Source organism: Psittacula echo, assembly GCF_963264785.1.
Source record: "Psittacula echo genome assembly, chromosome: 21".
Classification (NCBI taxonomy): Eukaryota; Metazoa; Chordata; class Aves; order Psittaciformes; family Psittacidae; genus Psittacula; species Psittacula echo.
The window spans coordinates 1,015,559-1,029,515 of NC_137757.1; the positions used below are offsets into that span (position 1 = coordinate 1,015,559).

At 48.7% G+C, this 13,957-nt stretch overlaps 1 protein-coding gene across 3 annotated transcripts; it reads right to left on the bottom strand.

Moving 5' to 3' along the window:
• Nucleotides 1–5,239: 5,239 nt before the first annotated feature.
• RCAN3 (RCAN family member 3) lies at nt 5,240–12,496 on the bottom strand. Of its 3 annotated transcripts, none has more exons than XM_080632536.1 (5): nt 12,360–12,496; nt 9,193–9,435; nt 8,168–8,341; nt 7,627–7,798; nt 5,240–7,202 (listed from the first exon to the last, which is right to left on the bottom strand). In XM_080632536.1, the coding sequence occupies exons 2-5, from the start codon at nt 9,385–9,387 to the stop codon at nt 6,994–6,996; spliced, it is 750 nt and encodes a 249-aa protein (XP_080488662.1). In that variant the 5' UTR covers nt 9,388–9,435; nt 12,360–12,496; the 3' UTR covers nt 5,240–6,993. The 3 variants fall into 3 exon arrangements, with proteins under 3 accessions (XP_080488662.1, XP_080488663.1, XP_080488661.1); XM_080632537.1 differs by having other exon boundaries at nt 9,193–9,438; nt 12,360–12,426; XM_080632535.1 differs by lacking the exon at nt 12,360–12,496 and having other exon boundaries at nt 9,193–10,208.
• Nucleotides 12,497–13,957: the final 1,461 nt, after the last annotated feature.

Here is a 13,957-nt window from a genome sequence, read left to right on the forward strand (position 1 = left end):
GCCCCAGTGACTGTCCCTCAGCCTCAGTGACTGTCCCTCAGCCCCAGTGACTGTCCCTCAGCCCCAGTGACTGTCCCTCAGCCCCATTGACTGTCCAACAGCCCCAGTGACTGTCCCTCAGCTCCAGTGACTGTCCCTCAGCCTCGGTGACTGTCCCTCAGCCCCAGTGACTGTCCCTCAGCCCCAGTGACTGTCCAACAGCCCCAGTGACTGTCCCTCAGCCTCGTTGACTGTCCCTCAGCCCCAATGACTGTCCAACAGCCCCAGTGACTGTCCCTCACCCCAGTGACTGTCCAACAGCCCCAGTGACTGTCCCTCACCCCAGTGACTGTCCAAGAGCCCCAGTGACTGTCCCTCAGCTCCAGTGATTGTCCCTCAGCCCCAGTGACTGTCCCTCAGCCTCGTTGACTGTCCCTCAGCCCCAGTGACTGTCCAACAACCGCAGTGACTGTCCAACAGCCGCCGTGACTGTCCCTCTGCCCCAGTAACTGTCCCTCTGCCCCGGTGACTGTCCCTCTACCCCGGTGACTGTCCCTCAGCCCCGGTGACTGTCCCTCTGCCCCGGTGACTGTCCCTCAGCCCCAGTGACTGTCCAACAGCCGCCGTGACTGTCCCTCAGCCCCAGTGACTGTCCCTCAGCCCCAGTGACTGTCCCTCAGCCCCAGTGTCTGTCCCTCAGCCTCAGTGACTGTCCCTCAACCCCATTGACTGTCCAACAGCCCCAGTGACTGCCCCTCAGCTCCAGTGACTGTCCCTCAGCCTCGGTGACTGTCCCTCAGCCCCAGTGACTGTCCCTCAGCCCCAGTGACTGTCCAACAGCCCCAGTGACTGTCCCTCAGCCTCGTTGACTGTCCCTCAGCCCCAATGACTGTCCAACAGCCCCAGTGACTGTCCCTCAGCTCCAGTGACTGTCCCTCAGCCTCGGTGACTGTCCAACAGCCCCAGTGACTGTCCCTCACCCCAGTGACTGTCCAACAGCCCCATTGACTGTCCCTCAGCTCCAGTGACTGTCCCTCAGCCCCAGTGACTGTCCCTCAGCCTCGTTGACTGTCCCTCAGCCCCAGTGACTGTCCAACAGGCGCAGTGACTGTCCAACAGCTCCATTGACTGTCCCTCTGCCCCAGTAACTGTCCCTCTGCCCCGGTGACTGTCCCTCTGCCCCGGTGACTGTCCCTCAGCCCCAGTGACTGTCCCTCTGCCCCGGTGACTGTCCCTCGGCCCCAGTGACTGTCCCTCAGCCCCAGTGACTGTCCCTCTGCCCCAGTGACTGTCCCTCAGCCCCAGTGACTGTCCCTCTGCCCCAGTGACTGTCCGTCAGCCCCAGTGACTGTCCCTCAGCCTCAGTGACTGTCCCTCAGCCCCAGTGACTGTCCAACAGCCGCCGTGACTGTCCCTCACCCCAGTGACTGTCCAACAGCCCCAGTGACTGTCCCTCAGCCCCAGTGACTGTCCCTCAGCCTCAGTGACTGTCCCTCAGCCCCAGTGACTGTCCAACAGCCGCCGTGACTGTCCCTCACCCCAGTGACTGTCCAACAGCCCCAGTGACTGTCCCTCAGCCCCAGTGACTGTCCCTCTGCCCCAGTGACTGTCCCTCAGCCCCAGTGACTGTCCCTCTGCCCCAGTGACTGTCCCTCAGCCCCAGTGACTGTCCCTCAGCCTCGTTGACTGTCCCTCAGCCCCAGTGACTGTCCAACAGCCCCAGTGACTGTCCCTCAGCCCCAGTGACTGTCCCTCAGCCTCGTTGACTGTCCCTCAGCCCCAGTGACTGTCCAACAGCCCCAGTGACTGTCCCTCAGCCCCAGTGACTGTCCCTCAGCCCCAGTGACTGTCCAACAGCCGCCGTGACTGTCCCTCACCCCAGTGACTGTCCAACAGCCCCAGTGACTGTCCCTCAGCCCCAGTGACTGTCCTTCAGCCCCAGTGACTGTCCCTCAGCCCCAGTGACTGTCCCTCAGCCTCAGTGACTGTCCCTCAGCCCCAGTGACTGTCCCTCAGCCCCAGTGACTGTCCAACAGCCCCAGTGACTGTCCAACAGCCCCAGTGACTGTCCCTCAGCCCCAGTGACTGTCCCTCAGCCCCAGTGACTGTCCAACAGCCGCCGTGACTGTCCCTCACCCCAGTGACTGTCCAACAGCCCCAGTGACTGTCCCTCAGCCCCAGTGAGTGTCCCTCTGCCCCAGTGACTGTCCGTCAGCCCCAGTGACTGTCCAACAGCTCCAGTGACTGTCCCTCAGCCCCAGTGACTGTCCAACAGCTCCAGTGACTGTCCAACAGCCCCAGTGAGTGTCCAACAGCCCTGTTAATGTGGAAAGAGGAAAAAGTTCTGTATTTTCACCAAGTTCCTTTCCTGTTGTCTGTGTTGTGGAAACCAGAGCACTGGGGTTCAGGGTGAGCGGCTCTGCAGCCCCCCTGTTCTGTCCTCCAGGATGAAACCAGAGCAGATCTCCTATGTCCGGATGTGGTGTGAGGCACAAGTGGATCCCAAACTGCTTGGCCGATTCCCAGCACAGCACTGTGGGGCAGGGCCAGGAACTTGTCACAGCATTTATGGGCTCACCCGAAGGCTCCAGGCCTTAAGCTATAGCCTTTATTCCATTAGCTACAGCCATATACCGGGTTTATACTTTGTTATGTATAAAGCCCTGCTGTCAACATCAGTTATGTAGTTTACAGGTCACCAGCCACCAATCCTGATCTCATCCCAGTTGTAGAGGTCCAAATGGGATACTGGGATGTTCCAGAACGATCCCAATGAAGTCAATGTATACCAAAGGACACCAAACCCTCAGTTAAAAACTACAGGTCCACTTTGCAGCCTTACAAAAAACCATAAAGAAGAGACATAAGCTAATAATGTGTCACTGAATTTATGGATCCAGCCTACACCTCCACGTAGGCTCTGTGCTCCTCCAGGCTCCTAAGGCCAGTTCACAGCAGCACTGATTAAATTTGCAGTTTGGCTGCAATTAGAAGGGTAGAGAACAGAGCAAATATACCAGAACTGTCCTGGTGAGAAAGCAAGGAAGAACAGACATTACTGCAGGTACCACAAGCGAGTAGGAATTCTGACTGGGTCCCAAGCTGTGTACCTGCAAGGGATGGATCTGAACTGCAGAGCTGAGGTGGCTGCCCCATGGAAGGGCACATCTAAGCCCAGCTGCACCCCTCATCCCTACTTGCTGTGCTGTGTTACTCAAACAGGAACATGGTCATTGGCTAGAGCCAAAAAGATAAAGTGTAAACCCGACAGATTCTGTATGTGACACAGCAGAATAACAGCTCGCCAGGAGTCCCTTTCCCCCGCCTCACCCTAGTCCTGCTGGCATCCAGGTTTCTGCTGGTACCGTAGCTGGAATTCATTTGCTTCACCAAGGAGACATCCCCATCTACAAGCCTGAACACGCCAACATGTTAAAACGGAAGAGATCTGGTGCAGAAGAGGATTTTAACACATTAGTTAACATTTAAAAGACTGTGTGTTTTCTAGTGTGACTCGGCACAGATACAACTGAAAGGTAAAACACAGAAACAACCAAAGCACAAGATGGAATATGTACACAACCACGTGTGTGTCCATCAAGGTGGGTACCACAATACCAACATGATGTCTCTAGCCCTGATCTTCAGGTGAAGGATACAGACACATCCCAACAGATGCTGTGCAGGCCTTCCTCAAGCTATAGGACTGACGCTGGGAGACAACCTGTAGTCACCTCACTCAGATTCCAGCTCTGTCAATAGCTACACCAGAAAAAGTGTTTTATCTTGCTCAGAATGAAGGGTAACAGCTGCGGAAGCACCACGTCCTCTGGGGTGTCAGGGACCACAGCTCACTGCCACTGACTTCAGCCTCACCAGCCAGCTCGGGCTGACCTTCAAATGGAGAGTGGAGAAGTCCCAGATGGATGCATGGCAGGTGCTGTGTAAGCCACACAGGAACAAGGACTCTCAGACCCAGCCAGGTGTGTGCGTGCTTCCTGTTTGCTTTAGCAAAGGAAATAGCTCTGCATCTTTCTGCAAGGGAGTGAGGCTTGGCTGTGGTCTCTTTCCACATTCAAAGCCAGACCATGAACCCCCCCCAGTGAGTTCTACACATTCAGCAGAGCAAGTAAACAAAACCCGGTAAGATTCCTAAGACAATCTTCTGTTCTGGGCTAAAAAAAGATCAGTAACCCAAAACCAGCCCAAAATGGCAATATAACCCTTCAGGGAATAAATTAAGCAAGAGACATTTTAAGCATGAGGTCTTTCTGGGGGGAAACAGTTCAGTAACAAGGTAGGAATAGAATGAGCAGCAGTAAGCACAGGGAGGTAAAACCAGGGCCCATTCACAGCTATTACAAAAGAAAACCAAAGGACCCCTGGTAGCTTCGTCTCCAGAGCACACAGGCAGCCTGCCCAAGGACAAGCCCATCCATTTGTACAGCTGCTTCTCAGGAAGAATGCTTTAGAAGAATTTATGGTATTTATTTATGCAAAGTGCAAGCTCAGCAAGGGCTGACTGGTGCCTCTGTGCAAGCCTGCTCCTAAAACCAGCAGGTTAACAGCAGGTCAGAGGCTATGAGAAAAGGTTCTGATGCTCGCTACCCAATCATCCCATGGGGTAATAAAAGCCAACCTGAACGTCATTCATCTTGTGAGGAAGGCTTTGTCATCCTGCAGATGACAGAGTGTGAAAGCAGAGCAGAATCACTTCTGAGATGGATCTGTGGCTGAGTTACAGCTCCCTCCCTGAGGCCTCTGCTTCTTGCAGTCAGTACTTGCAGGGAGCAGTCACCCAGTTCCCTCCTGTGAGTGCCTCCTGCTCCAGCTCTGCCAAAGTCTCCCGTTATATCTGCACAATGGGCCCCTGAGCCCCGCCACGGAAACCAAGCACAGCTTCCATACAGGAAAGGAATGGGATTTTGTAGCATTTTAAATAGAATTCACTTGTATTGCACCAGTGTGTGAGGAGAGGAGCACAGGGCCCTCCCTCTGCTGGCCAGCACAGAAAATGCTGCTCGAATCTGCTCAAATCAAAGCGGCAAAAGCAGAGGCAGAGCAACAAACTGCCACAATTCTGATCAATACCGTGATTGACTCCGACATCAAACTTGGTCCAATATGAAATACAGTTAAAAACCAGATGTGAATGGCACTGCATTGTTTTTATTGTAAGTGTCTTTACACAATGAAAGATGTTGGAATGCAAGTTGTTACACATCTTACACAAGATACATTGACAACATCGCTTGCTTGATTTGCCTTACAAAACTGTTTCTGAAGGGTTTCCACTTATTCCTACTCACAGCAACTTCTACAACGGGGCAGAAATTAAACAACTAACAAAATATAAACACCACAGAAAATCCAAATGGACTTCTGGAACCTGAAAAATACACAATGCAAGTTTTTTGGTTGGATTTGGGGTTATTTTTCGTAAGTAACATGGAACAGTGAGACATAGAAGTTGTACTTTGAATGACTTTAATACCTGAAGATATACATAAATGCCATGCCTGTGGAGGCAAGATGAGCAAGACCCATTTTCCTACCTTTTTAATATCTACTATTCCTGCCTCTGGCACAAGGACCTGCCTGCAGGATCCCAATTTGCAGCTGGAAGCTGGTGGCAGGAACAGATCATGAGCTGGCACAATACAAAGTTGAAAACTCCCAGCCTATGCATATTCCTGACCATTCCTTTTCCTCTCCACCACCAATCAAGTGACAACAAAGTCAATAAGCACATCATGTAGACTTGAAACACACCAAAATGAATTTGGAAAGGGCTGATTTGTGAATGATTTCTCTCTATATGAACATCAGCAGCCTGGTTTATTCACAAATGACTTTATTTATAAATAGAAAAAAGAATCTGTCTAGACTAAAAAAGGTTGGTTATAAAATAGCATAAAGCATAGGAGCCTGTGTCATTATACTGAGGCCGATCTTCCTCCTACTAAAACACAAGATCACAAAATTAAAGATCTGTATTTAAAAGATGCACCCTGGTCTCAAAACAGCAGCAGATGCTCTGTCAGACAGACAGGATGCCACACAGAAAAGGCCTGAATGAAAAACAGCAAACGAGGGCAGAAACTGCATAAAAACTGGCTAAGCCAGGCAACCGATTGTCTGAAAACATACAAAACAGACTGAAAACGTTTAGGACAAGTTAAAAAATTAACCCTAGATGTTTTATTTCCTAACTTAGTCACAACACAACAGTCACTGGATTTACTTATAAATGTAGGCCACCTCTAGGACGGTAGAGAACAAACGTTATCGAGTTCTCAGAGAGGATCAGAGACAACACATTCAACAGCTGGATCCACATTTCTCTCCATGTATCGTCATTCACTCCTCAGGTGTCAGTGCAAACCATCGTACCTGGCAGCAGCAGCAGCACTGGCGATACTTCCCACCCGTCTGTGCTTCTTCCTCCAGTATTCTTCTCTGTGTAGTTAGCAAAACTACTTGAATTTATTTCCATACGTGTATCTGTGCCTCATGTCAAATTAAAAACACACACTTGGCATTTCTGAGAAAGACCAAGATCAATCTCCACCTCAGATTACTAGCTGGGAAGGAATTTTAGCATAAAAGAGTACGTTTCATTTGCATTTAACACCGTATCGACTGGAAGCTGTTGTACCAGTACAGAGCAGAACTTCCTTGAATCCAATTGTGACAGTAAGATAGATATTTTCAGCACTCAGTACATCACACTGTACAATATAAAGAAAAGGGTAACATCTTAAAAACAAAACAACACACAACCAGACTTCCTATTTTTCACTATTTCAAGTCAGGTGGATTTGCTACGGTTGGGCGACTAGTCCCTAAAATTAAAGTGCTTGTCAGAGCATTGGCATCCAAAATCTTGAACATGAGATACAACTACAAGTAAAATCTGTTGTCGCTATACATAACATATAGCAGCAGCACAGACATCAACACATGTACTCAGTAAGTGTCTGATTTTTGATACTACCTTGAGCATCACACAATTTAACAGTGCATAGTACCCCCTACCTCCAGAGTACAATCAAATGCTTTAGGTTCACTCAGTATTGTTGCAGGTGGTTCTGGACGCCTTGTCTGCATGATCTTCTGTTTGGGATTCTTAATTTCATCTTCCTCTTCTGTCTCACTTTCACAGACATGGACAACTACACTGGGAGTTGATTCTGTTCCTGCATGAAGCTCGTACTTTTCCCCTGAAGAGCAGCAAACAAAAATCATGCTAAGAAAATCCCCAAGGAAAAGCCCTAAGCCATTTTATCCCCAAAAGTCCTTAGTATTTGCAGTAACACACCCAAATACTCATTTATTCCCATCTCGTCTTTAATTTGCTCAACTTCACCAGACCTGTTAAATATTTCATTCTTCTTCTTGTTTAATACTGAGACCATGACAAAATTCAACACATGGATGCAATGGAGCTAGTACCACACAACCCTGTCCTGTGCTGTACTTTCAATCCATTAATGAATTGAGGGGGGAAAAAAAAGTGATGGATCATTTTATTCAAGTAAGAACATCACAAGAGACCCAGTTTCTTCTCATAGGAAAGTAGAGAAACTCCCTTGGTCACTATTTTTGAAGTTAAGTAATAGAACAAGAGCAGGTAAATATTCCTACCTGGTCCCAGCTTGGAGACAGCACAAAGCAAGTCATAGTTTATCAGGGGAGTTGCATCTTCACTCTGTTTCCATCCAACTGGTGGAGATGCAGGTGGAGATATCAGGAATTGTTTAACAGGTTGTGGAGGAAGGAGGTAGGACTTGTCACCTATTTCACTGGATACCTGTACCTGAAGACAAAAGCCAGGGGATACAGCATAGGATGACAAATGCTGCTAATCCCAAAGAACATGCCTGCAAAGCACCTATTATAAAGAGATCATTGGACCCACCTATCTTCTTTCAGCACATTTCTGTTTATCTATGGTTAAACCAAACCTCAAAACAGGGATTTGTGTGACTGCTACACACCAAGTACAACCCTGTAAGCCCAAGCTGAAAAGCAAATCTGTCCCCTAAAGCAATGAAAGTAACACATCTCAGTGTAGAAGAACGAGGTTGAAGGTAACTTCTGATACTTATCACTTCTGAAATTCATGGGAAGACATGGAATAAAGAAGAAACAGGGACACGTGCAACATCTTGGTGTTCCACAATACCTGTGCAAAGTACAGCTTCAGCTTTTTTCCACTGAAATCTGTTTCATGCAGCTCTATCCGTGCTCTTGCTGCTGCCTCTGGGTTGCTGAAGTTTATCCTTACTCTTCTAAAGCTTTTAAACAACTGGAATGTAACTTGATTATCGTAGACTGTGAAAAGTGCTTCAAATCTTTCCTAGAGATGAAGTACAAAGATTCTCCAAACACAAAATGAACATTTTCACTCAATGAAAACACATTTTCCTTTCACTTTCTTCTCCCAAATCCCATCCATTTCTTTACTCGCCTAAACCTGCACATTCCACACTTCCCTCAGTTACCCTGACTTGCAAACCTGCATCCTCGGTAGCACTGCTTTGTCTCCCTATTTAAACCTGAATTGATGTGAAGGAGCCTGTAAAACTCTCCATACACAAGCTGACACCTAGCGAAGGCTCCTCAGAAGTGCAGACGCCAACAAAACCACTGGTACTTGCACAGTAAGCGCTGGAACTGAAGAAGCCGCAGAGCAAAGCTTTCCTGTCGGTCCCTCCACTTTCCCTCATTCATGGAGTGTGCATAATTATCTCTGATGCTCTTGGAAGCAATGGGAAAGTACAGATTTGACTGACTACAGATGTTAGCAGGCCAGAGATTTTCATTTCTAAGGCCCTTTTAAGGTGTTCAAGCCAGAACAGCCACCCTGCAGGTTCAGAATGCTTTTAACAGAATCCCTGCCTTGAAAGAAAAAAACAAACAAAAATTTAAATTTGCTTTTAGATTTTATTCAAATCTGCCCCTGGATAAAGAGGGGGGAAAAAATCAGAAGTGCTTTTCATGGGAGAAGCACTGTGCATCTATTAACAATTGCAAATGCCAGCAAAGCGCAGTGTGATCTGCTCTTTGTAGTACATTCCCATCTGAGCTTACCAGGTAAATACTTTGGGTTGTTTTTTCCACCCCAATTATAATATGTATTGAAAATCCAGACATGAATGTTCAATAGCTGTATCTATACTTAAAATACTATACCACTCTCTACCTTACCTTTTCTTCCTGTACCTCAAACACAGCTTCATGAACACTGCAAGCAAAGAGTGAGGTAGGCAAGTCACTTAAATCCATCATCTCTTCCAAGTCATCTTCATTTTCTCCAAAAATCATCTGTTCTTCCTCTTCTTGGTCGCTGCTATAGAGATCTGACTGGCTGTCACTCCAGGACTTCATAGTATCTCTGAGCATCCTTCACCCAAAGCAACTCTTCTTTATGTTCCAGTTTCTAATAGGGGTCTGCTATTTCAAAACACAAACCCAAACCAGAATGTGAAGAGCAATAGAAAACACTCTCTAAACCACCAACTTAGAGACATAAAGAATGCATGGGGGGGACGGGACACAACGGACTCCCAGTTCTTCCTGCTTCTGCCAAATCTGGTTAAAGTAATTCAGGAATTAAAATGAAGTTCAAAGTTCCAGCATGAGGAGGGGTGAGAACTCTGCAAATGCTATTTTGTATTTTGAAACGAAGACATCATGTTATTTCCACCTATGGTATCACAGAACAGGGCAATTTTCTACATGAAAAGGTGACAATATACAAAAACTGGAGCAGTAAAAGGCAAGAATGACAGCCAGGTACACAATACAGTTAGAAGGTCTTTGCCAAATCAGCTTAGGAATTGGAGAGGGATCAATAACAAGCAACTGAAATGTTTGCAAACAAATGCCAGGAGCTCAGGTATCCCAGGATACCCCATGCTGTGAGAGAGGATGGGGATAAAAAAGAAAGGGAAAAAAGGCAACAACAAGAAAAAAAAGTCAAGATCTAGCTTCTTTTATAATTATATAACATTAAACAATTAAAGTCACCTGTGAAGCAGGCAGAGATGAAGTGACAGCTGCAAGGTTACTGATTTTCATAGTGCACGAACTGGGCTACAGACAGGAGTGAAACTGTCTTGTCAGCATCTTAACATTAAAGAAATGAAACCTGCAGTCCCCACATTTCACCCAGATCCATGTGAAACAGGCAATCAACAACTGCCACTGTCGACCCGTGTACCCTACCCTCAAAATGCACAAGATTAAAGCAGAGCACAGAGGCAGGACTGCTCAGAAGCAGGGCTGAGCCACGAGGAGACAGCCTCAGTGACCCTCTGTAGGCCTGTCTCTGCTCACCACAAAAGATCTTCCCTGTAAACCTTTTACAGAGTAAACACCCCCGATATGAGGAAAATACTGCTTTTTGATATGAGGAAAATACTGCCTTTTGCTCAACAGCAATTAGTGGTATGATGAAACAGCAAACCCTGCATCAATCCCTGCATCAGAATGCATTATTGCACAGAAGAGATGCTCTGCAGATTTGTAAGGAAGTTTAAGAATCCTAATGGAAACCACACAAACCTGTTTAGGCCAAAAACATTCAGCTCTGCACACAGCGAACAGCTTCATTGGCTTCAGGTTTCGTTACACGTGAGTTCATGTAATATTGAATACAGCAACAAAACGTCTCACTGGAAGGTATTTTCTGCTCTGTAAAAAGGCAGAGGCTCTCAAATGATGTGTGTAAATGATGCTGGAGAGCTGGGGAGCTCAAACCTCCCCATGGCCATGAAGGAGATTACATTTTTTCCTCAACTAATAGCAAAAATTGAATTACCATCTCATTCCTTTAGAGAACAAGAGTAGAAACTCGTACACTATCACGCTGCAGAAGGCACTGCAGTTATTCCCTTGAATTCCTGCAACCAGTCTGCAGGGAAAGCAATTCAATAGGAGCAATCTTAGTCAAAGTTAAGGAAACATTTCATCAACAAGATAAACAGTTCTGTGTCATTTCTGTGCCATTTCTTGCTAATATACAAGCACAATCTGAAAAGCTTCTCCGGAGAGCACGGACTACAAAAGCTACTTCATTTATGCATTGAAAATAAGAATACATCTCAGTTATATTTTTTTCTTTAATTATAAAACTACATGGTTAATTCTGGGGTGGGTTTTTTTTTTCCACTGATTACTTGTTTTTCTGACCTCACCCGAATCAGTATCAGAACACTGAGCAATGCAAGAACACCCCTGAAATCAGGGTGAGACCGATAAGACTGATGTCTGGATGTCAATTAAGAATTACTGTTAGAACAGCACTGTGAGAAGTGAGATATTAACAGATTAGGTAGAACTATTTCATTGTGCAATTATTAGAAAGCATCAAAATCAGAAGAAGAAATACTCCGGGTATTTCTGGACAGGTTCACTGGAGCGATTATCATTGCAACAGCCAAGCTGCTCTGCTTCCCTTTCCCCTAGGCAAGAAAGGAATTACTTCACTTACCTCCTTGGAAAGGTGAAAAGTCCCTATTTATGTCTGATATGAAAATACAAGTGCTAGTTGTTCATTGTAATCAGCTAATTATTGCAGTAATATTAAGCGTGAAAACCAATTCAAAAAGACAAGCAAATTGTGTGGACAACTGACAATACCCTTTTAAATTTTAAAAGGCCATACACAACAGACTAAAAGGAATCCAAGACCTAAAGCCAGTTGGATAAGACCCTTAAGTCCTTCTTCCGTGAGTTAATACTTGCGTATCCCTTGAACACCAGGCGGCAGGTACCTCTGAAACAGGCAAACTCCTCAACCGCACACAGAGCTGAAAATCTCCCGAAATTTAAGCGAACCGGAGCTGCAGCTTTTGCCACCGGGAGCTCCGGCTCCATCGGCACAGACAGCGCTCGCGTCCGGGCTCCGCTCCCTGAGCACCCGCAGCTCCGTCACCGCATCCCAACGATAACCGGGTCGCTCCCCGAACCCCCCCCTAGTACAAAATTCCTACACAGACACAAACACGCCCTGAGGAGCTCCTGTGCCGGGGCTCCGCGCTGCCAACCCCCAGAGGACAGGGCTAACCGCGAGCGGCCCTGGGCAGGCGACGGCAACGGACCCGCACTGAGACTCACGGGCGATGGAGGCAAAGACCCTCCGGGGCTGTCCCTTGAACGGGCGGACCCGTGTTCCCTCCGCCTGCCCCACCGAGCAGAAGACGGGCAGCAGCGGCACCGCGGGACGGGCCCGGCCAGGCCTCGCCGCGCCCGCACCGACCCTCCTGGGAGGCGGCGCCGGACGGTGCTCAGCGAACCGGGACCAGGCCGGGCCCCCGGGGAAAAGCCAACGGCTGCGGGGCGCGGGGTCACGCAGGGCGCGCGGCTCTCACCGTGCTCCTCGGCGGGATCCCGGCGGGGGGCGGCGGCGGCGGCGGGAGCGCGCACTCCCCGCCGGTGGCCGCGCGCAAGAACCGACTGCGTGAGGGGAGCGGCGAGGACGCGCCTGCGGGAGCTGAGGCGGACGGGCGGGGGGGGTGTGTGTGTGTGCGCGTGGTGCCGGTGACCCGGATGCAGCGGGCGGTTCCACGCATGCGCCGGCCACTTCCCTCGCGGGGTGCAGCGGGCGGCGCGTCCCCATCTGGAGGCGGTGCAGGCGCGTGGCGCCCCTCGGGGCTCTCCTCAGCAATGGGCTCGTAAGCGCTGCAGGGAGGCGAGCGGAGTTCACAGGCACCGAGCCTCGGCGGGGTGGAGGGCTGCTTGCTTGGCCCGCAGGAGCCGCTCCCCGCGCCTAGGGAGATGAGGTTGGCCTGGGAACGGCGTCTGACGGAGCGGGCAGCACTCAGGTGCTGCAGAGCCCGGTGCGGAGGACAGAGGCCTTGTCATGTTCCTTATTAACAGCCTCGAAACGCGCGTTGAGAGCTGACAGGAGCGCCCCGGCAGGACCTGGGGAGACCGTAAAGGCTGAAGCCAGAGAGGAGGACGCGGGACTGACCCGGAGAGTGCAGCAGCCACGCTGCGGGGCCTCCCACCAGGGCATTGAGGCTGCGAAAGGCCTGTGCGTGCGCCTGGATGGCACCGCAGTGAATGGGCTTCACTTTGCAGTTGGCCTCGGCTGGGGCATGCGCTCGGATGGAACAGTGAGAGCTTGTGTCTCTCAGTAAATCATGGCTTAATCCATAGATGATCCGAGACGGTGGTCATCTGAGCTGTGTGGCAAATGAATGCTCACGTGCATTTTACATCTAAAGACAACACAAACCAACGTCCTATTTTTGGTTGTATTCCATTTTCCACAAAAAGCACACAGAACTCATGAATTTGACCGACACAAATACTTAGTTCAGCAGCTTTGTCCTCACTTGGAAAGCCTGAAGACAGGCAGGACTTCTGACATCAATGCTGAAACTTCTAAAGCTGAGGTACAGAAAAAAGGCAGACAGTAATGACAAGTACTTCACCGGGCTTGTAATTAGTTCGTCCACAGTGCAGACCTTTAAGACAACCTTTAAGAGCACCGCAGAATTCACTTCTGGAAAGGTAAGGTCAGCCTCACTTGTCCAGACAAGGGATTCAGCAGTTTAGATGCAGTGTTAATTTAGGCAGTCGTTGGTTACTCACAAATACCTCAGCCTTTCCTTGCTGCAATAACATGTTTTATTAATTCAATACCATGTTCTACCTGCCTTGCCGGCAATATATTCTGCTTTAATACCAAAAATTGCCAACATGTGTGTCCTTTTCAGGGGCATGTTAAGTATGCTCTCTTTTGTAATGACACCTCGTTGTAATGCTCCCGACATCTGGCTTGATTGCCACCTCTTTATATTAGCAGTTGACGCAGTTGTCTGACACCACACACCAACCCTTAAGCAATGTATGTTAACAAAGTATTACCACATTTATCCAAGACTCTGGGGCTCAGGCATGCACTAGTCAGTGTTTTAATTCTCGTGTCCAGGGATTTCTCTGAGGAACAGCTTTAGCACCA

Coding starts and splice junctions, on each gene's coding strand:
- RCAN3 (XM_080632536.1), bottom strand. CDS start 9,387: ATGCTCAGAGATACTATGAAGTCCTGGAGTGACAGCCAGTCAGATCTC. Junction 8,342..9,192: donor TTGAGGTACAGGAAGAAAAG/GTAAGGTAGAGA, acceptor CTTCATCTCTAG/GAAAGATTTGAAGCACTTTT. Junction 7,203..7,626: donor TGTCTCCAAGCTGGGACCAG/GTAGGAATATTT, acceptor GCTGCTCTTCAG/GGGAAAAGTACGAGCTTCAT.